At 47.8% G+C, this 22480-nt stretch overlaps 1 protein-coding gene across 1 annotated transcript; it reads right to left on the reverse strand.

Moving 5' to 3' along the window:
* Positions 1-3110: 3110 nt before the first annotated feature.
* Positions 3111-20952, reverse strand: EDC3 (enhancer of mRNA decapping 3). The gene is made up of 6 exons (XM_008948651.1): positions 20750-20952; positions 19049-19362; positions 14038-14373; positions 6567-6720; positions 5022-5239; positions 3111-3586 (listed from the first exon to the last, which is right to left on the reverse strand). The coding sequence occupies exons 1-6, from the start codon at positions 20911-20913 to the stop codon at positions 3252-3254; spliced, it is 1521 nt and encodes a 506-aa protein (XP_008946899.1). The 5' UTR covers positions 20914-20952; the 3' UTR covers positions 3111-3251.
* Positions 20953-22480: the final 1528 nt, after the last annotated feature.

The following is a 22480-nucleotide window of genomic DNA, read 5'->3' on the forward strand; positions in this document are numbered from 1 at the left end:
CGGCCGGGGAGGGTGCGATACCAAACCTGCCGGATTTGTACATATGGGAGCGGTCCAGCCGCCGCCGCGCAGCCCCCTGCCCTCTCCCCTTAGAGCTGGGAGGGGCTGGGGGCACAGCGACAAGGACCCTGGGGAGGGTAGGGGAAGAAAAGCTACATCAGAAAGCACAGATTTGTCTATTTATATGTTGTAAAGTTAAAAATAAAAGTGTTTCTTATTGTTTGATACTTCCCTTGTAGGCAGGTGTAGGGTTCTGTTGCTCCCCGCTTTGCCTTTTCTGCAAAGGAAGATGGAGATGTTGAAAAGTTAACTGGAAACTAAGCATCAGGAATCTTTGCTTCACTGGAGAGCAAAAAGCAAGTGTGAGTGGACGAAACTCTTACCTGCCTTTGCTCCAGCTGTGGCGTCAGGCTCTAGAACATCAGTGGACAAATAAATAGCTACACACAAACAGCACACGTGAATAGTTGCACTTTATTTTCAGGGCATCCCCCAGTAGCGGCAGGAATTAGTCATTACAAACATCAGGTCACAAGATGGAATATCAAGCAGTGACATAGTGCAGTGATCTTCACACATTAGTGACCAGAGCAACACCCACAGGCAGTTCCTAGGATGGTAATTCCTACTCACAACCTTAACTGTCTCCAACACAGCTATCAGAAGCGTTCCATTCTTTGAATCAACTCTGTCAATGTGGGGGAAGGGGGACGAGAAGGGACCCAGACCCCTTCCTGGGTCTCCGAGTGCTCCAGAAGTGGTCACACCTGCACATAAGACACGTTTCATATGGGTGAGACCAGCACCTCCTCAAGCAAGCCTACTTATCTGAGGGAAAGCCCAGCCAAAGCCCCAAATCCGTGCTCAGCTCCTCTAAGGGAGCATGCCACGGTCCTGCTGTGCCAGACAGCCTGGAGCTGCCTGTGGGGCCTGAAATGCTGTATGAATAGGGACTGCAAGTCCCTTACCTGAGGGTTTGTACCCTCTTGAGCAACGCTGCTCACTTCAATTGGGGTTTTTTTTTGCTTAAATGTGGGGAATCCTATTGCTGCCCGGGGTCTTTGTGCTTCCCGGAGCTACGCGGCAGGGAGTACAGACCTGATCCCTGCAAAAACACCTTCACCTGTTCAGTGCCCTTCTGCCAGCAGCAAAAGGGGACCCTGTGATGAAGCCTTTCTACCCTGTTGCTGCTGTCCGCATACAATCAAGAGGTTAGCAGGTGAACCCAGGAGAAAAGCCTGCACCCTGGCTGAAGGAAAGCAGAAACTGAGACAGCAACTTCTGGTAGTGAGTGTCATGAGGAAGGAAAGTGAAAATAAGGGGACTAAAAACCAAACACTGTGTGATGGCAACAACCAAGGGATGGCCATCCACCCTTTTAATCTGGTGGCTGCTCCTCTGCCTGGTTCAAGGTGAAGCTCGAAGGGCCCAGTGTGGCCCCGTCAGAACCAGGGCACAGTAAATGCTGCCACAGTTGTAGCTGGAAGGCGGTTCACCCGAGGAAGAGGTGCTTCAGCACTGCCACTGCTGCGGGCGAGGGCAGAGCTACGCCCTGGGGCAGCACCGACAGCCCCCGGCCCCTCCACGTGAGCTGATCCAGCCCTCAGTGGGGAGGGGGGCTCGGGGAGCTGGGGCTCCGGCCACAACCTGCTGAGGTAGACACGCAGAGTGCAGGTGGTTTGGCCGGGGAAGAGACGCGGCCATGGGGCCTCCTGTCCTACAGGCTGAGTCTTCCTCCACCCCTTCCAGGCTAGATGAATTACTCGATTCCTTCTTTTCAACCGAGGAAGTCTCTTCCTTCTTCCTTTGATACGCTCGGCCTTTGTTCTAAGCAGATGAAAGGCAAAGACCAAAGACAGATAAAGCCCGAGCTGTAAATCCTCACCCTGGGAGCACAAGTGGGTCAATAGGTTTGCCAAGTGGTACTCCACCTGCCCAGAGCACAGCTACAGCAGCAGGTGATCATTTCCACACAACCCTGAGCTTCAGCCCCAGAAGGGATGCAGCTCTCCTGAAAAAAAAAAAAAAAAAAAAAAAAAATGCCAAGGTCTAGGGAGCTGCAGGATCTCTGGGGACAGGGAATGTACCAGAAGAGCAGCAGAGCTTCAAGCCCTGCCCACACTCACAGCACTGCCATCTCCTGCAGGCAAACAGGAGCTGTGAGCTGAGGACCCAAGTCCCTCCTCAAGCTGGTTCCCAGCACAGGGGTGCACACTCACAAGCCTACATTATAGGCAGGATTTGGGCCCAAAGGGAATGAACAGATCCACGACCTACTTCCCAAACAGCTTGGAGTGTAGGGGGCATACTGGAAGCACTGGGGGAACTTCCCCAAACATCACCTGCACCATCATAAACCACACAACAAACTCTGAGTGACACTGCCCTGCTTCACTATTGCTTTCCCTGACACAGCCACTCATTCACTGTGCCAGAAAGAAGAAGAAAAAAAAAAAAAAAACAACCATACCACAACTATCCTGGAAAAGTTATTTTCCAAAACACTCTCACAGACCTGGGCCTCACCCACTGAGCGAACAAACAAAAAGCCAACAGAATATGTGAGCAAAGTAAGGCCTAGCTGAGGACATCGGTGGTCCCGGAGCAGATGGGACCCGAGAGCTCCTGGCTCTTGACACAAGCTTTCAGAAGAGGGCACGCTCTCCTGGAGGGCCACGAGGGACAGCAAGCTACAACTGCCTTCAGAAACAGAAAACAGGGGAGGAGGAGGCCCAAAGAACAACAGGAGGAAACCAGACTCCCCCTCCCTGAACGACTGCGACAGAAGGTATTCCTAACGCACCATGGGCTGCTGCTCCCAGCGGGATGCATCCAGCAGGATGGGCACACGGCTCCAAACCCGCCCCGTGTGCCACCCCCATGCACAGCCCCTCATCAAACAGCCGCCTTCCCCGGGGTCAGACTCCACTTTCCTGCATGCTCCTTCCTACCATGGCACGAGAGAACGAAAATGGCTTTGCAGGAACATTCGCTTCCTTCTTTTTTTTGTTTGTTTGATTTTATGATTTTTTTTTTTTTTTTTTTTTTTTTTTTTTTTTACACTATTTAACAGTTTGACTGTTTCACTATTCCAAGGAGTTTTAACACAGTTTCTTCTGGAAGGAAAACTCCAGAATTTCACATCCTTAAGGCGTCACGAGTTTACTAGTCAGGATCCACTGGACAGCTTATTGACAGACTTCCTCCTCTTCCTCTCTTTTCTCTTCAGAACCCTGCGGCTGGCTGGACTCTTAAGTGGAGTGCAGGGGGATGACAAATTTGCAACCAAAGGGTGAGTGGTAGTTGATTCCCACTTCCTGAAAGACCTTCTGGGGAATACCAATGTCACAGAGGTACAGGCGCCCTGCCCTCTCGCCCAGGGGCAGGGGCAGGCCCAAGGCCAACGACCACTTGGCGTCGATGCCCTGCTCCATTTCGTTTATTGGGGGGTCTATGCTGAGGACGGGTGCACGGTTCTGGTTGGCCCAGTCCACAACTGCTTTGTACCAAGGCTGATCTCTCAAAAAGGCATTTTCGTGACAATCCAGGCAGTTGATCACTAGGTCAACAGGGGTGTCGGGGAGATCTGAAAGAAACAGAGATGCCGTTGAGCACCACAGACCGGCCTGAAACCACCAGCTAAGGCTCAGGGCCTTCCCTCCTCGCACTGCCGGGGAGTATTTAGTTTTTCAGTCTCTCTGCACACAGTCTGGCCTCACCTGCTCTTCCTGCCGTCCTTCTGCAAAAGACACCAACACTGATATTTAAAAAGCTCTTTAGCGCTCTGGAGAATGTTGACAGTCTCTCCAGTACCAAATTTCATCAAGTGGTCAGCACTGGAGCAGCCCCAGATGCTGCAGCTCAGCTGGCTCAGCAGTCCAGGCAGCCCAGGGAAGCGGCGCTGCTCTTTCTCTCCATCATAAAAGGACCATTTTCTACTCCACAAGCTGAAAAAAAGTCTGTTTTTCTGGAATGCACCAACCACCTCTACTATGGAAAGGCAGCGCCCCTGCTGCCCTTCCCACTGAGCTCCATTGGTCTCGCTGCACTCACCTGCTCTGCACACATCTGCTGCGTTACCCTTCCCCAACAGACCACAATGTCCTCGTGCAAAATCTTTTATCACAGGCAAGGAGCTCGGCACAGAATATTGTGCTATGTCTGAATTTCCAATTTTGTTTACCCCAAAAAGTTTCAAGGAACCAGGTTTGAAAATACCACTGGTGAAATGACAACGAGAAGCCAGGTCTCACAGAACCACAGGGAAGTTTTGGTTGGAAAAGACTTTTCAGATCATCAAGTCCAACCACTCCCCCAGCACTGCCAGGGCACCACTAACCCGTGTCCCTCAGCACCACATCTCCATGGCTTGGAAACCCCTCCAGGGATGGAGACTCCACCACTGCCCTAGGCAGCCTTGGCCAGGCTTTCATAACCCTTTTGGGGAAAAAAAATTCTCAGCCTAAACCTCCCCTTGGTGCAACTTGAGGCTGGTTCCTTTCATCCTGTCATTTGTTCCTTGGGAGTAGAGAGCAACTCCACCTGGTTCCAACCTCCTGTCAGGGAGCTGTGGAGAGCCAGAATGTCTGCCCTGAGCCTCCTTTTCTCCAGGCTCAGCACCCCCAGGTCCCTCAGCCGCTTCTCACAAGACCTGTGCTCTAGAAGACGGAGCACCAATTTATTCTAGGGCATTCTAAGACATCTGGGTGTCGACAGCTGCTGGTACTAGCTCAGCAAAGCTGTTGGCTTGGTTGGAAGCAGCAGCTGGATGCTCATTTACTTGCAGTTTCAATGTGCTGAACAAGGCAGGCCCTTCTCCTAAGCGAACGGCTGGTCTGACTCACATCCATACGGCAGCTCTTCCGTATTTGCCCACACAGGAAACATCTGTGCCAGCACAACTGCTCCTCTGTTGAAGCTCTCTGCTGTCCCGCTGCCACTAGATGGTGCCACCGAACTGGGCAAGCACCGGGGAGCTGAGGGTGGAGAAGAGCAGATCTGCTGTTCGGCAGATCCCTTACCTTTGACGCTGGACACCTGCTGCCCCTGCGTCTTACTGAAGAGGTTCAGCTCGTTGGTGACGGATTCCAGCATCTTGACGAAGTTGGGTAGGAAAAGGATGACATGGACGTCGTGGTTGGAGAGGTGCCGGCCGCAGCTGATCCCCTGGGCCCCCTTCACGTGGGGGCCGCACAGCAGGGCTACCGTGGGCCGCTGATGCACGTTTTTCGGGTTCAGCCTAAAACACAGGCAAAAAGGGGACTGTTAATGAAGCCAAGAAGCTCTCACCCTCGCCCTGCAAGGGGAAAAAAAAAATTAAAAAAAAATGTCAAATGCAAATTGACAGGTGTTTTGCAAATCTTCCCTCGCCTCTGCAGAAGGAACCCACATCCTTTTGTAGTGCTGCCACTCAAGAGCTGCTCTGCTTGCAGGTTCCCTTCAAGGCTTCCTTGCCTCTGCAGCGGAGAGCACAAGGTCCTCGTCTATCCTGGGCCATCACGGAACAAATCTGTGCTTTCAGAGCAGGGCGGGTGTTCTCACTGCTCAGGTAGCAAGCCCACATGCAGTGCAATTTCACTTCTAGAAGGGTTTTTTTTCTCTGCTATATTAACCATACAAGCTCAAAAATATGGGGTGAGTTACCCCGTCAGCAGACCCCCAGTGAAAAAAAAAAGAAAAAATAATTTCTTCCCCCTAAGCCTCATCAACTGTAAAATAAAGGTGATGTATTTAACTGGCCTGCAAGCCATCAAGGGTGGCTTACAGTAGGATCTTCAGCTGATCAGGTCAGTGCTGCCTGATAGGTCATCACTGAGCACTCTCAATCAAACATCAGGTCCTGGTAAAAGTCCTACCAAAAAAAACAGATGGAGGTAAAGGCTCACCTTCCATTTCAAGAGCAATTCATTCAGAGCAGAAATCAACAACATAAAAACACACATGCAATTGTCTGCTCAGATCAACAACTCTGTGCTGGCACAGAGCACACCTTCAAAACCACCAGCACAGTTACTCATGCAACAAGAAGGAAGCACACTCTAAACCCACTCATGAATTGGGCCCTCCAAAAGAGGAGGGTAGTCTCAGTGTAGGTAATTTAGAATGGTGCAAAGGTAAGCAGCACTTTGTTTTCCTCATCTGGCTTCTGATTTTATCACTATCATAAGATTTTAATATGTGAAAACAACTCAAGGAAGGTTTACTCATTTGCAAAAAGGACCAGCTCAGTAGGTGTTCTGCAGTGGTTTAATCTGCCATGGGCTAGACCTGTGCAAAGCTCAGTTCCTTCAAACATTTCCCAGTAAGAGGAAGAGAAAAATCTCAGCTCTGCTTTGTCTTTGACTCGAGAGACACTTCTGCTCCTGGGACACAGGAGAAGCCCAAAATAAGTCACTCCTCCAAGGTAGTGTGTTCAAACAGCCCCTTCCTAGAGAGGGGAACAAAGCAGTGTGGACGCAGAAACCTACTGCAGACTTCCTCTCGCTTCAGGAGCCTGAGGAACCTCAGCCTGGTTTCCACAATCATTTGGAAACAGGCTGACACACGAGCTAAGGGAAGGGCTTTACCTGTTGGGTCCCCCGAGGAGGCTGAGGGCCATCTGACTGGCACACACCCCTGTCATCTCCAGCCTCCGCTCCAGAGTCAGCCCGTGCTTCTCGGCGACCGAGAGCAGCTTTTTGTGAAGCTCGTAAGACACGCTTGGAACCACCAGCCCGGAGTCTAGGGTTTGGAGAAAGGGGAGGGAAGAAGACAGAAATGGGTATCATCAGAGGCTTTTCCAAAATGCTGCAGACTGGCGAAGTTTTACGTAACAGCACTTAGAAATAATGACAGGGAAAATGCTTATTAGCTGTTACCAAGGGTCTGCTTGACCCAGGACTCCAGGTTCCTTCTGAGGTCATCAAATTAATCCAAACTAGCACAGTGGAGTCACCCGAGTGAAGCAGAGACAGATAAACACAATGGCTGGGTTTGAAATAATACATTTCCACAAAAATTCAGCAGGCACCTGGCAATTTTAGCGACACGTGGACTTGAGGAGGCCTTTTTAACTTACAGATTGAATATTAAGGTCTTTCTCAATGGTCTCCAGGCCACCAGTGCTTTAACCCACACCCAAACACATACAAGTATTTCTAACCACTGTGAAAGTCCAAAGAGAAGCTGTGAATCACACCCCCCACCAAAAAAAGCTTAGATGCATTATGCTTCCTGACCTCAGGAGTGACCAGCCCCAAACTTCCAGCTGCTAAGCCACCTACCACACAGCAAAATGAGCCTAGATCGGTGTTCCCCTCAAAACCTGAGCCAAGCTGTGCCAGAAGGGCTGGCTTCAGGCACCAAAGCTGAACCACCAAAGCAGCAGGGGAATCACACAGCTCAAAGAACAAAGTCTCTAGACAAACTGCTTCTCAGATGGTTTTGACAGCCTGGCCTGCGAGCCAGGAAATGCAGCATGTGGATCAAGGGAAAACAAACAAGAGAGGTTTTGTTAAGCGCTGAGAGCAGTGCCTGCAAGCAGGCAAGAGAAACACTAACCTGAAGAACCATCCTGGCTGATGCTTTTGATTTTCCTTCTTCAAGCAAGCCAAGCTGGCACTGACTCCACAGAAATGTACCCTGCGATAACATCTGCAAACTTTCTTGGAAATAAATGGAGAGGATTCCTTGCCACCAAAAGGTGGTTGGCTGTGAGGGGAGCCACAGCAATTTTGCACTGGTGTGTTGTATAGCGGAGGATGAGGAAAGTGAAAAATCTCAGTGACAGGTGAAAAAAAAAACACTCCAGCAGCCAGTCACATATCCCTGGATATCTTATCGGTCTCTCTATCCCACCTTTTCTCCAAAATAGCCCCAATATCCAAGCCCCTTTGCTCTGTGTTTAAAGATTCACACCTCTGTGAGCTATTCTTCCCTTGAAACATCCTCCCGTGAGGCCTGGATGTCCTTAACTGTCTCCCAGCTAAGGAGCAGCACAGCTTAATTCCCTCTCTGTACTAGACAGCCACAGCTGCCAGCAAGGGACGCTCTCAGCTCCTTCTGTCAGCTCTGCTCCCAGCTAAGCAATATCCCAGCGGAGTCCTGCTGAGCACGAGGAATTTACCCCGAGTTCCCACTCTGGGACAGGCAGAGGAGGTGCAACGGATCAGAAAGGCCCAGGACTCCCGGCAGCAGAACTCAGGGCGATGGGAGGCAGGCAGGTGCCACTGGCAGCCCAGTTAGCAGGCTGGGAGAGTCGTGGGAACGTGACATGGCCTGCTGGAAACGCTCTGCGGTGGCACGAGCTTGGAGGGGAGCAGCCGCAGCACAGACATCCGCTCGGAGAGGAAACCCAGCAGTTACTCGTGAGCTCGGGCTCTTTTGCAGGCAAGAAAAAAACCCCTAACAAGAACCAGTTGTCACAAGCAAGGGCTGCATCCAGATGAGAAAAGCAGCACGAGTTTTCACGGTGAGGAATGAGTCGTGCCGGGCGCCCCAGTCGCACACCGTGAAGGTGAGCTGTGGTGGAACGGGCAGGGTCTGTACATCTTGGGGTTTCCAGAGTCAACCACCGGGTGTTCCCGCAGGGTAACGGCAAAATGGTGCTGAACAGATCCCGCTGAATCCTTCTGGCCTTCGACTCTGACCTCAGGGGCCAGTGCTCTGCAGACACAGAGTGCCCAAATACTCGGTCCTTGCATGCTAGCTGCCGATGACACTACCTCTGCTGATAGTCCCCTCACTGCACGGGGTGCACGTGCAAGCGGGCACGTTATCAAAGTCATTTCAGCCTCCCGATAGCAGCCGCCAAACGTCTGGAGTCATAAGGCACTAACAAGCCCGAGCCCGTCGCACTAGTCACGCACCTGCCCCGCGTTCACACACCCTCCCAGCCTCCGGAGTCACGCAAGGCCCGGCTCTGCCCCCTTCCCATTCATACTCCTGCTACTGCATCAGGGCTTGTTTTTCAAGCTTGAGGGAGGACTTGGAATGAGTGACCTGAGGTCAGTATCTCTCCCAACAGTTTGCTGGGACACATCCTCTGCTAACCTGAAGCAGGGGGCTCCCAAGCTCTTATTTTTGCTCCTTCCGAGCTGCAGGATCACAAATTCCCTGCTTAAATTTTGCATAAACTCCCTGCCCTAGAAGGGTATCTACCCAATTCAGTGTGACTAGCCAGCATCACCTCTGGAACCACTCATATCTTTCCCCCGGCCCACGAGCCGTGGGTAAACCCACAGTTACCACCAGCTAGACGCAACCCAGTGCCCAGTGGGTTAACACAAAGGCGGTTATTGCGAGGGAGCAGAGGCAAGAGATGAACTTTCATTTAGCATGCTACACTTTGTCCTAATTGCTCCCTCTCAAGAGCAGGCTTAAGTGCCAAGAGAACTTCCCTTCTTCACACTCACGCAAGGTCCAACCAGTCAGACTGGCTTATCAAAACCAGGCTGAGGGAGTTAAATAAACTCTGGCAGAAAGTGATGTGTAAACCCACAAACAAAAACACTTCTGCAACAAAACTGAACTCCTGCCAACTGTAATTAGTTTGGGTTGGACAGTGCATCTTTATTGTTCAGTAATGAAGGCAATAAAATAAATTAGCTCAGGCCTTTTAATATTAAATAAATGTATTTTACAGATGCCCAGAAAAAACAAGTCAGATATAGACTGAACAGTTTTGTGACACGCAGAGTATTGCTGAAGCCTGATTAAACACAAAGTATTCTCTGTTTATGAGGCACACTCTCTCCTGGGCACTACAACCACAAACAAGTTCTCTCCTCAAGCTGCACTATGCGATGTTATGCACATCCTGCTCGGATTAAACACCCAATGCCAGCAGATGGACTGAGCTAACTCTCCAGACATGAACGAAATAAGAGTTTTTTCCCCCCCAAAGAAGCCCAGAGAGCGTTGCTGTCAGAAGTCCAAACACCTCCCATGCTTGCAGTCACAGGAAAAAGAAGAAAGTATCACTGCTCAAGTAGCTCAGCATCTGAGCCTCGTCTTTTCTCTCGACTATTCCAGCAGCTCTCTAGCCACTGAAATAAATACAGGAAAGCTGTAGGAATGGAGGAGATGGAGATGGAACTAGACTCCTGAAGACCATAGCTAATGCTGCGAACTCTTTCTTCTAGCAATAAATAACTCCAGGTTCCAGCACCACACAGCTCGTGGTGTGAGACAGTTCACTGAAGAGGGTGTGACTTTTGGCCATTTTGGGCAGATGGGGCTTTACTTGCTGCCTTTTGCAGGCTGTAGAGCCAGAGCCACCTGCCTGCAGGCTCAGCAAAGCACACTTACTTGCCCCACAAACATGAATAGAAAATCATTTGAATTTCTCCACAGCCTTTAGGTTTGGGGTTTTTTTTGGGTTTGGGGTTTTTGTTTTGGTTTGGTTTATTGGTGGGGGTTTTTTTTGGTGTTTTTTTTTTCCACCCCCCCTGTTTAATCATCATTATTTTTAATTAAGACAAATCCCACGGGAGTTCTGGCTGACCTTCCACCGTCAGCATCTCCCAGCACTAGCGCACAATTCACTCCAGCTGAGCAAAAAAAGCTGTGCGAGGGACAAAGAGACTTTGCCCCACGATCACTTTGTTTTCTCCCGTGGCTGGGTAAAGTGAACTTCATTTGCACTCAGCTCGGAGGTCCCAGAAACACTTCACACGTTCCATACAGACAGTTGCTCTAAGGCAGTCAGCCATAGACTGAAGAGCTAAGAGCTACAGCAAGCAGAAAAGTCAGGCAAGGCCATGGCACAACCAAAATAAAGCCAAGCTGCCAGCATCACCCTCTCCAGACGGACTCGGCCTTAGCTTTGCAGCCTGACCCTGGCACACAAGCTCTGCCTGCACCATCAATTTACTTCTAAGCACACATTTGCTTCCACCATCTCCCTACCATGGGAAAAAAGGTTTCTTGAAGTCTGGTTAGAGGGAGCACAGAGAAACAGTGATACTCAATAGAGATTTTGAGCACAGTGCTGGTTTCCCCCAACAATTTCTATGGCAGCTGAGTTTGAAAAATCCCACTTATTTTCCAGAAAATGAGATAGAACCAGCATATTTTCTATACCTACTAGAAGAAAATCTGCTTTGCACGAAGTCTTACTACTAGGTCAGGGAAGAGAATACACACCTTGCCTGGCATACAGCTCTTTACTCGTCTCTGTGTGCTCATACAGACACTGCCCTGGCTAACAGCACATCAGAGGAAGGATCAACCTTTCCAGGGTGGCAGGGTTTTGTTAAACAGCTGCTCTTCCCCTTTCAAGTGACAAAGAGACAGATCAACAGCCGCCAGCCCAAGAGTAAAGACTAATTCTGTATTTGGGAGCAATTCCTACATGGAGCCCCAGCGATGGACCCAGCTCAGTCGTGATCAAAGGTCTGGTAAGCTCTGTTAGCTTCAGGTTCTCATTCTTGTTTGGAACAGATCCCCACCTTCATTCCCTGCTTACTTCTAAAACACATGCTTGTATTCCTACTTGCAACCTGTCTCTGTAAAATTAGCTCCCAGAGAAGCATCTGAGCATTTATCAAGCTTTGTTTACTTCCTACATCAATTTGTTTCAGTCAGGAGTAAAAACACAAACTGGAAGCCCTGAAGTTCTCCTTTTGGAGAACTGGCATCAACAGGTTTGCTGGGTTCACTGCTGCCAGTAGAGCTCCCCTTAGGAGTCCAGAGAAAACTCTGTAGAGAGAAATCAGGAGAAAGAGAATTCCTGCCCTATATACAGCCAAAATCATGGCCTTTGGGGCTACCAGCACTCTGATTTCAGCAGCTCCTGTTCTTTGAGCTGCCTACAGCCTCCTTTAGCTGTTAAACAAAGACATCAGGATTTCTCTTCCAAGTGACCACCACTACTCCCAGCACACTGACTATCTTTGTGTCCCTCGCTACAAAAAGCCCTCGACTGAATGCCAGAACCAGCAGGCGAGTCACAACTGTTTACAAGAGTGTTTGCTCGATAGCCATTAGCATTTCCTAATCAAAAGTAAACTTCCTTAGCGGACACAAAGCGAAGTCACTCTCTGTGGGAAAAATCTGGAGAGGCACTGGGACGCTTCTGTCATTCGTGGGACTGTGGACGTGCCCCGCTCAGCACAGGCGACTGGGAACTGTAGTTGTCATTACCCTGCCCGTTGTGTGACACGACAGCTTTTCTTCCAAACAAATCCAGGATTCCAGAGGGGAGGCCTAATCACCCAACAGGAGCTAATGAGGCTAGCGAGACCCCGCGACGGCAGAGGGGAGTCGGTTACACCCCCCCTGGGCAGGCTTGCCAAGAGCAAAACAAGAAAACAGCAGCTCTTTTACTGGGCTGCTCCCTCCGGTGCGCCACAAACGGGCAGTCCAGAGTTTCCATGGTGAAGGGAGGCAGAATTTAGTAAATATCTTCACCGCCTGAATTTATTTCATTTACTTTCATAGGAAAATGAGGAAGGGCTCATTCACCCCACACACAGGCACTGGGTGGAGCTTCTTGCCACAGGACACTGCAGGGATACTGAAAGCTTGCATAGATTAACAAAGCAATAGGTTAAATTAAGCAGAAGGAAAAAAAAAAAAAACTCATCAAAAGCTAGTAATACTAAACTATTGCTTCTGCTTCAGGAAGTCTTAAAGTTATGAAAGACAAAGCGCTCTGGGGAAAGTCTCACTGCCTGTTTACTCTGTTCTTTCATTTTTCCTTCAGTATCCTTGGAAGCACCACAGTGTGCTGAACAAGCTCTGCTGTCACCCACAACGTTGCTATCTCACTCGAGAACAGAACAGGTCAATAGGAAGCTGGATGACACAACTGGAGAACTCCAGGATTGTTATATAGCAGAAGCACTAAGAAAAAAAAAAGTATTTTTATCCATAGAAAAGTAGCAAATCATCACAGCTCAATCGGCTTCCTTCTCTGAAGGGTCTCACACCTTCTGGAATGACAGACAAAGGACCTGACCCCTCTTCTGCTCAGTGGCCAGAGCACCAGGATGTTGCCTATTTAGCATCTCTCTACAAAACAATCTGAAATTTGACTTTATTCTCACGTGGAGAGGAAACATCCCTGGAATGCCAGAGTTCCTTTGCTCCCACATCTTGGAAGTGGTAAAAAGCACGCAAAGCAGAGGCAGGACACCACAACTAGACTGATCACACTGGTCACCCCACCACCTTTACCTCCATCCAAGAGCCTTCTTAGCAGCAGTGAGGACCAGAAATAGGACCTGCAGGAGAACATCTGCACAGCAGCTGGCACCAGTGAGCTACACACATCTCCCCTGATGATGCGCTGGACAAATCCTTCAATTCAAGCACCTGCCTACAAGTTTTTCTGTCCTTTGACAAATAAGACTAAAGGAGAAGGAGGGGAAGATGCCGTCTGCTCTCAGAACACAGACTTTACGTGCACATTAAGGCTGTGTTCATCCAGCTTTCTGGGGCTCAAACTTTTACACAGCAGCAGCTGGTGGGGAGACTCCACATAAAAAGCCTTTTGTATAATGAATGTTTGGAATTACGGAAGGAAGAGCCAGAACTGTTTCTTTTCACATCAATGGCGTTTAGAGTTCCACAGAAACCTGCAGAAACATATAATTACCACCCAGGGAGTATCAGAAGCCCATGAAAGCTGCCACTTACAAAGAAAGTATAAACTATGACGTGCTACCACATACAGGAACCCTGAGATCATCCCTCCCTCTCCAGAACCAGGAATCAAGTCCCTGTCAGGTTCATTATTCTCCCAAAATCAAAGCCAGGATTTGAATGGTTCCTATTCCATTTCCATTCTTGTTATCCAATCATTGGGTTTATCCCCTACTGCAAAAACACTTACCTTTGTTGCCCTATCCGAGAATTTTTTTCTCTCAGAAATACTGCCTCAAAAGGCAGTACAAATCAAAAGGTTGTACAAGGCCCAGATCCAACCTCATGTACACGAGTGCCCTCGCTTGTACCGCCTTAAGCCGATAAGACACCCCTCAGGGAGAACGATCTGCCTCATGTGCCCCAGAAAAGCAGCAGTTTGCCCCCTTATCAGTAAGGGAGGTGGCATACCCGTGCAGAATTCTTTGTTAGCGTTCTGGGGTACGACAATCCGTCTGTAGACGATGGGCTCCGACTCCAGGATGTTCTCGTCGTGCCGATAGCGCGCCGGCTTCTCGTTTGGGGTGCCCCGGGAGCGCGTGCCGCTCCTCCTCTCATAGGTCTCAATCTCCTCGAACACAGCTGCCTTGTCAAAAAGGGCAAGGTTCCCTTCGAAATCAAAATCTGTGTCTGGGATTTCATCGATGTCGTCCCCAAAGCACTCATCATCTTTGCTCTTCATCTGCCCGTTTTTCAGGCCGCTCTTCTTCGGAGTCACTTGGTTCGGGTGACGGCTACTGGATGACCCTAAACAAAAATAAAAGCAAGTTGAAAGCGTGTCATAAATGGAAGGAGCCTCGTTTGCTCATACATTTTCACAGGAAATTTTGTACAAGAGGATAGCTCACGCAACCCACCAAGTCAAGGGAGACTCGCTTCCCAAAAAAGCTGTGGGCCTCACGCTATGACAAGCTAACAGAAAACAGAACTAGAATGGCAGCAGAGACTTTCAGGAACCTTCCACAAAGTTAGAAACGCAGCCTTGACCACAGTAGCAAAATGTGTTTCTCCCCTTTTTATTTAAGTCAAGCTGGTGTGACACTAGTGACAATAAGCCAGCTGTGACTGAGGGCAGTTTTCGTCCTAGACTGAGCTCATATTCATGCAGGCATGTGGCCCAAGACTACCTTCGTTTGGAATCTCCCTAAATTTCAGAAACCAGTGTGTTTTCTTTCAGAATAGGCTGGCCACCTATTAATCTTGGAACCCTGAATATAAAGCCGGGTTTTTTCGCCTCACGCTTGCTATCAATAGTTACACATTTCAGAGACCGTTTCCTTATTCCTCTTTCATTATTCTACTCATACAAACTTGGGTCCAGACACTATTCAGCTGTTCATTACATGCATTGTTAAATTTGCAATTACTAAATAACCTTTCAGGCCAACTCCAGCAATTACTGGTATCACCTAGAGCATCCAACAGATGGGGAGTTCACAACAAAACTGCTTGTCCTACTCAAAATATTTCCCAGGGTTTATGATCATCACCGATTTATACAAACGAGTTTATTGACAGAATCCACTTGATAACACAGAAACAAACTGCCACCAAGTCACCAGGATGATGTGCACTCTTTGCACTTGTTGCCACAGGAGTGTTCACTCATTTCAGGATCAGGAAAGAAACTGGCCCATTCAAGACCACGTTAGCAAACAAGTTTGTTTTACAGCATGATAGAGTTCACCTAATGCCAGGTCTAACTGACACCTGCTGAAAGATGACTTGCTAAAGACATGTACTTGGTTTTCTACTTAACTAGGAATGTGTTGTCACAGCAAGGATTTCCCCCCCTTTATTTTTCTCCCCTGTTTTAAACAGTCTGTCATGTTTTTTCTAGAGAACTGTGACTAACCTGAAAGCTTTCCCAGGTGCCCACAGCAAGGAAGCTCTTTGAAATGTTCAACAACTCCTTCTACAGAGGGCATCTTTAGTACTTGAGCTAAACAAAACAGACCTTAACCCCCTAAAACACTCCCTGTTAAAAAGCTGCTGCAGCTTCAGTCTCCAATTATGCCAAAAAAAAGCACACAGGAAGTCAGAGTCCAGTACTTCACACCTCGAAAAGTAGGAGACAAACCCAAACTTTTGAGGCCTTGAAGAGTCATTGTTCCCTGTTAGACTAGAGAGAAAACAAAACAAAACCAAAACATCCTGAAAATCACTGACCACAGCACCAAGCCGCTGAACTCTCCAAAAGAGTAGTATCAGTACAACAGGCAGCATCAAATATTTATTCTTCACATACTGCAACCAGCAGCACAGCGTTGCGTCGTCAGCATCACCACACTTGGGACAAGACTCTCTATTTATAGAGCTTCTACTTAAAATCACTTGCAGTTGCTACTAACTACCGCAGGTAGCTCATTGTCAGCCACAGTGACTCTTAAGCTGCTAAAGACATCAAGGTTTTATAAATGAGGGGATGATAACGGCCTGCAGAACACACCTTTGGCCAAGAAGCCACTGAAGGGCAGAGAGCAGGATTCACAAATTAGGAGCGAGGAAAGGTGAGGCTTTCTGGCAAGAATTCCAGTACGCGAGCTGTGACTGCTCATTTACATGCATGGTTTTGAGCTAAAGGGGAAGCTTTTTATTTTTCTGCCCTAGATAGAAGATTCCCTTTATCCCTTAAAGCAAAGCTGACATATAAGCCACTCCAAAAGCGTGGCCAGCTCTGATTCTTCTGCAAAGCCCACGCTGCCAGCAGCTGGCCTGAAAAGCAGAACGTGGGTCTAGCTGCACTACCATGCAGCGGGTCCAGGGGACAGAAGCAGCTGATGTGAGCAGGCTGTAAATGCTGACGGAAGGAATAGCTGGGAGAACAATGGCTGGAAAGCTCCCCGGGCTCCCCTGCAGATAGAGTGAATGGGAGCCAAGACCGTTCCTCATCAAAACGAGACGCGCCGGCATTGTGGTGGGCAGCCCTTTAATCCACACCCATGGATGCCAACTCCGAAATCCTGCTGACCCGCACACCCAGCTGCCTTTTCACAGCCTCCTGACAGGAGTCTGCACAGGCCCCTGTCTGACAAACTCCGAGCAAAGTTACGGGGTGTTCCTCTTGCTGTCTAGACTGGAAGGCTGGCAGCTGATGCCATTCAGGGAAAAAAAGAAGAACAGCCTAAAAAGAGGGCAAGGGGAGGGCAGGGAAAACCTCAGACAGAAAAATTTAAGCTAAAAGGAGAAGTGTCTGCTGCCTTCCAGGGCACTGGTGTGACACAGCAGACCTAGCCACTACCTGGAAGGCACTATTCCCGTGGCCAGATGCACGTGGCTACAGAAAGCCAGCCCTTCTAGCCCAGCTCCCTTCGGATCACAGCTTCCAGCCCCTCTGCCCTGCATGTGTACGCGTGAAGCCTGTTAAGAAGAACAGCCCACGGCTCCACATCAAGTTGGCAGCTCAACGCCGCGCAGAAAAGCGCCTCCCTTGAAAGATAAACAATACAACCCAGGCTTTTTCTTGTTTCTTAGGGAAAAAAACAAAACCCTTTCATTTATGGCATACAAGCAAACGTAAAGTCTCTAGCAAGCAGGCCGCCTTCCTGAGAGATCCTGGGAGGAGCTTTTCCCACCAGCCCTGGCACGAAGGAGCCCAGTGCCAACGGGGCACAAAGCCATTGTTGTGAAACCTGCGCTGGCATTCGCTGTTTATTGATTCCTGTCACACAAGCGCTCCGAAGGGGGAACTCTGCCCCTGACTTAGCACGCTAAAGGGCACCAAGAGGACAACTTCCAGCTGTACCGAACCCTGTGTGACTTCAGCTCCAGAGGACACCCTTCCCCAGACATCTGTGCCACTAGCTCCACAGAGCCAGGACCAACTCCGGCCCCCTCCTGGCATTTAAGCATCACTTGCCCAGCTCTCCAAATACGGACACTGCGGAGGGGCAGAGTTCACTTCTCTACCTCATTTATTCTCAACAGAATCCAAGGGAGCAATAATCTACACCTAGCACCTTACTCAACTTTTTTCCAAGTCTGTAAAAGAAAATGTGACCTGCTGTTGTGCTTATCTAAAACCAACAAGCTATTTGTGGGATGAAGTGGTTTGAAGTACTCGCCGCTAACCCCACACCTACCAGACTCTGGCAAACCAGTGCAGAGTGAGGTAATCCCTCTACACGCTCTGGTCAGCCAGAACAAAGAAGAGCAGAAAGTGATTTTAGACATTTAGGTATCTGACATTAGTGTCTGAAGAAGTTTTTCTAAAAACAACTCATGTAACATGCTCAAACAACCAACTGGAATTTAGGAAGAGTTAGGGAATTTATAAAAAAATAATTAAAAAGTAAAATGAACCTGAAAGAAACCACAGCTCTCCTCCTACCTATGTGGTGTTTAGGCCTGAGCAGAAGTGAACCACTAAAAACCAGACAGGCTTGAAGATGGTCAGGCCACCAAGGGGCACGTACCTTCCCCGCTGCATCGTTCCAGCCTTCCTCCTCCCCGTTTGGCAACCATTTAAATAAAGAAGGTAATGGAGAAAGAGTTACAAGCCTTTCTGAAAATAATACGTCTTTTGAACGGGGAGGAAGAAATCCAGAGGTCCAGGAATTTCTCCACAAAAACACAGCCTCTGAGCTCCCTGTTTAACTGGCCTTGCCCAGCTCAGTTGGGTTGTTCTTACTAAACAAAAAAGGAAGAGGAAAAAATGAAGTCACGGAAATAACTCTGGGTATGTACTGATGCTCCAAGAATTAAGTCATGGAAATACACTGGCTATGTGCTGACATCTCAGTAATTGCACAATGAAAATCTGAAAAGTAGCATAGCCCAGGGGGCTTTGAGAAAAAAAAAAGAAAAACACCACAATTTTGGCACAGCACAAGAGCTGGCTGAAGGTTTCGTGCAAAGAAATAAAAATAAGGGATGTGCTGGTTGTATCTGTACATTAGAGCCCATTACTTTGTATTTTTAACAACCCAGCAAGTAGTATTTGTCATTCCTTGTCAGGCAATGCTGTAATAGGTTATGGTTATACAGGCTTTCCACAGAAAAGCTTTATAGTATTGCCATTTGTTTCCAGTTCCTTTCAGAGGAAAAAGAGGCTGGCACTTAGGCAATTTACAAATAATCATCGTCACCAGCATGATTCAGCTTTATATTTTCTAACATTTAACACTGGTGAAGCATAAAAATACAGAGGGTGCATCTCCACTAATTAAACTTGAATATTCACTTTAACAAAAAACACTGTTAAAGAACCACTTGGTTTTGGAAGATCTAAATTTCGAGGCACAGCTTGTGAAGTCTCTCTCTCCTCGCTATTTAACAGACCTTCAGGTGGCCATACAAGTATCAAAGCAAGAAAGAACAGTTCCCAGCACCGTTTGAACTGTTCTGGCTGAGGAAGGGAAGACGCTGGGGTGGCAACTCAGGCAGGAGAAAAGGGAAGTCGCAGGATAACACAACTACTCACAGGAATTGTGCCTGCGCCGGAAGCCTTTGGACTGAGTCAACGTCTCCACGTGTCGATCCATGTAGCTCTTGGAGCACTGCTGCTGTGGAGAGATGATAATATCCTGGTTCTTCATGTCCGTCCTCCTTGGGATATTCTGTGGGGCGCTGCTGGACATGGGCTTCTTTAACATCTTCCCAGTGCCGTTCTGACTGGGACCCACTTGGCACCCGACACCAGGGATGCCCATTTCAGCCTGCTGCAGATCCCCACATTGTATGCTGTCACCTGGCCCTGGGATCTCCAGGATTTTCAGCTCAGTAATGTCACCCGCCCTAAAATCAGGAAAAGAAAACCACACAGTCAGGAATTTAACATTCAAGGTAGCTTGTCAAGAAACAACCCCTAAAGAAAAACATGCAATGGGGTTTTTCCGATACTGTTACCGATAAAAACAAGGACAAAATAAAGGACTTTAATACTCAGATGCACAGGATATTTCCACAGACATCAACATTAAACTGAAATTACATAAATCACCAAAATAACACCTTGAGTATTTCTATACTGCACCTGGATTTTGTTTGAAATGTTCTGTTCCCAGCTGAGACAGGAAGCAGTCCAGCAGAAAATGGAAACAGGCACAGACCTTTGCAGAAATCTGCATTAATTTAACAGTTTCTAGATAGCACAATTAATCTCAGCCTTGAGGCTATTATGACTTCTAATCCATTTCTGCAGAAGGCTGCTCCTAGATGAGTACGATTCATGCTCAGACAAGGATGGTGTTTCCCGTTTCCTCAGAAAAGGGATAAAGAAAACAAACGTAGCACCAGCCAAAGCAAAACAAATAAGTGGTTACAAAGGCCTCCACTGGCACTGACTGCAAGAAATAAACCAGAAATCAGGGCCTTGTTTTTTAAACTCGGTGAATATCTCTCCAACTGGGATATAAATATAGCAAGAAACCTTGCTACAGGTTTCCACACATCTCCTGGAAGAATACGGTCATTGTCTTTCACTCACTCTCTTCAAAATGAAAATTTTAAAAAATTAAGAGTACTGGTTTTAGGGAATCAATCTTATTTAAAAATCAATGACTCAAGAGTCTTAACTATCATAACATGCCAGGTAAGAGGAAAACATCCAGTGATGAATGACTCCTATCTATTCTTTTTAAGCACAATGTTGCCAGGAGCTGGTGGGAAAGGGCTCCCAAGAGCTACAACATTGCTATGTCAATGCAGCTTTTTTGGCTCAAAACCCTCTCCTGCCTCCACAGAAGAAAGACCATGGGAAGAGACAGAGGGGATGGATGGTTTTATAACTGCACTTGATTTAACAGTATCGGGGCGATAATTTTCATTGCAGGACAGCTCTGCCTTCTCTTCTGTCCCACTTGAATTACATATAGTACACAGGCTGAAGGCAGAGCTTTAAGAGCATGCAGCCCAAAAACCTAACAACACAACATACATACACAATATATAGATCTATTTATCCCACCTCACCCACAAATAACCTCCAAGTGGGAGCTACCCAACTGCTAATACAAGCAAGTGATGTCCTTCAGGAACACAAGAGGCTCTTTTCACCCAAAGACACCTGGTAGCAGCAGGGAGATTTAAGGCAAAGAGCTTGTTTCTGGGGCAAACCAAACCAGCCAAACAGCCAGAGGCCTTGCCTGGAAAAAGGCAGGAGGGAAAAAGGAAAGGCACTAACCTGAAGGTGACTTCTGGCACGAGACATTTGACCCCATTGTGGAAGGGCTGTGTCAGGGAGATGGTCTGGCTGACCTGATCCACAGCAGACACCCGCCCTTGGTACACTCCCAGGCTCTCTCCACAGTTAATCGACACGATGCTCCCCAGCCAGTCCGTAGCCATGTTTCTGTCACTCAGTTGCTGTAAAGAGACACAGGCCTGACTGTAAGAGGATGCTGAAAGCCACAACCTGAATCAGCAACCACTGCATCCCCTGGCTCCCACAGTTTCTCTGTGGGGTGGAAATAACCCCCCTACAGACACCAACGTGGAAATCCCTGCGTGGGGCTCAGCCTGTATGATTGCTTGTAATGCAGAGCGCCATGTGTATCATCAAAGAAATAATTTTTTAAGCAAATTGAAGACTAACAGCTTCCAACAGGAATATTTAGTATTTAGTCCTGTCTACAGGCATCCTCCCTGTCATTACTGACAGCAAATTCATCATCACTTCCCTTTTTGAAATTCTGGTATACAAATACTGGGGCAGAACAGCTTTTGGGAATACTCAGCAGTGAGAAGATTGATCTCTGCACATACAAATGAAAATCAACACCTCCGAGGGAACAGACAGATACAAAGGGGAGGAAAAAATCCCAGCACCGGGATCCAGGACAAAAGTCTTCCTGCTCTCTAGACCCAGGAGTATTAGCATTCTCATTCACAATGAGATAAATGGAAATAGAAAGTTGCACTCCCCTCCAGCATCGAGTTCTATCAGAACACAGGGCGAAAAACACACTTTGTTTAGTTTGATATTCAGCCCCACATAATTCCCTCCATTTTGATGCTTGACTGAACTTGCATCATCCCACTTGGAAGCAGTTAAGCACAGCTTTTGATCCGAGATTTCTTCCTCCAGACAAAGAACACAGGAAGATGACAGGCTCACTGGCATCACAGAAGCACTAAAGAGCTGACAATTCATAAATGAAGACAACTACCACATATATTTGCCTTTCATGCTCTAATCAACACTAAGAAGGAGAACATTTGACATTTAGCATCAGGAACACAAAGACAGATAGTGCAGGAGATAATCCAGGAAGATTAACGCCAATATATAAATCATGCTTCTGTCAGAGTCATTTTAATTCTCTATGAATCCTTCCTGTCGTGAGCTTCTTGCAAAAAGATGAAAGGAAAAAAAACCTGGAAATAACTAGGATGCATGCATGCTACAAAAAAAACCCCTCACTTCCCTCAACTATCAGGGCAATGAAAACAAGTGATGCTTCAAAGGGAAGCAACACTAAATTTGCTCACTGAGCTGTAAACTCATCAAGATCAGCCTCCTCTCTTTCCTGTTTCTGTGTATTTACATTAACCCACGATAACAACGTCTGGATTCCAAGATGACGGCTGATAAAAAGCACTTTCAAAACACAGACAGACACACATATCCCCGAGTAGCCACGCTAGAACTAAAATCCCATTCCCTTTCCTGCTTTTTGTGTCTCTTTTTGACAACGAGAGGAAGAGTTTTGCACACATCACCATCTTACAAGAATCCTCCTCAAAAACGAGCTTCCTTTCACCACGAAAACTAAAAATCTACATCTGTGTGCAAACGTAAACTAAAACAAGAGAAACTCCTCATCTCAAAGGATCTCACTCTGCTACTCTGTGTGCAAATCATTCAGAACAGGGAGTGAACTACATGTGCCATGAATTATTTACTTCATCACAC

Source organism: Merops nubicus, unplaced genomic scaffold (genome assembly GCF_000691845.1).
Source record: "Merops nubicus isolate BGI_N331 unplaced genomic scaffold, ASM69184v1 scaffold14791, whole genome shotgun sequence".
Lineage (NCBI taxonomy): Eukaryota > Metazoa > Chordata > Aves > Coraciiformes > Meropidae > Merops > Merops nubicus.

What these genes read in the sequence shown, in the direction of transcription:
- EDC3 (XM_008948651.1), bottom strand. Translation starts at nt 20,913, where the DNA reads ATGGCTACGGACTGGCTGGGGAGCATCGTGTCGATTAACTGTGGAGAG. An exon ending in TAACAAAGAATTCTGCACGG is followed by an intron (nt 6,721 to 14,037) that starts GTATGCCACCTC and finishes TCCAAACCCTAG; the next exon opens with ACTCCGGGCTGGTGGTTCCA. An exon ending in GCAGGTGTCCAGCGTCAAAG is followed by an intron (nt 3,587 to 5,021) that starts GTAAGGGATCTG and finishes TGTTTCTTTCAG; the next exon opens with ATCTCCCCGACACCCCTGTT.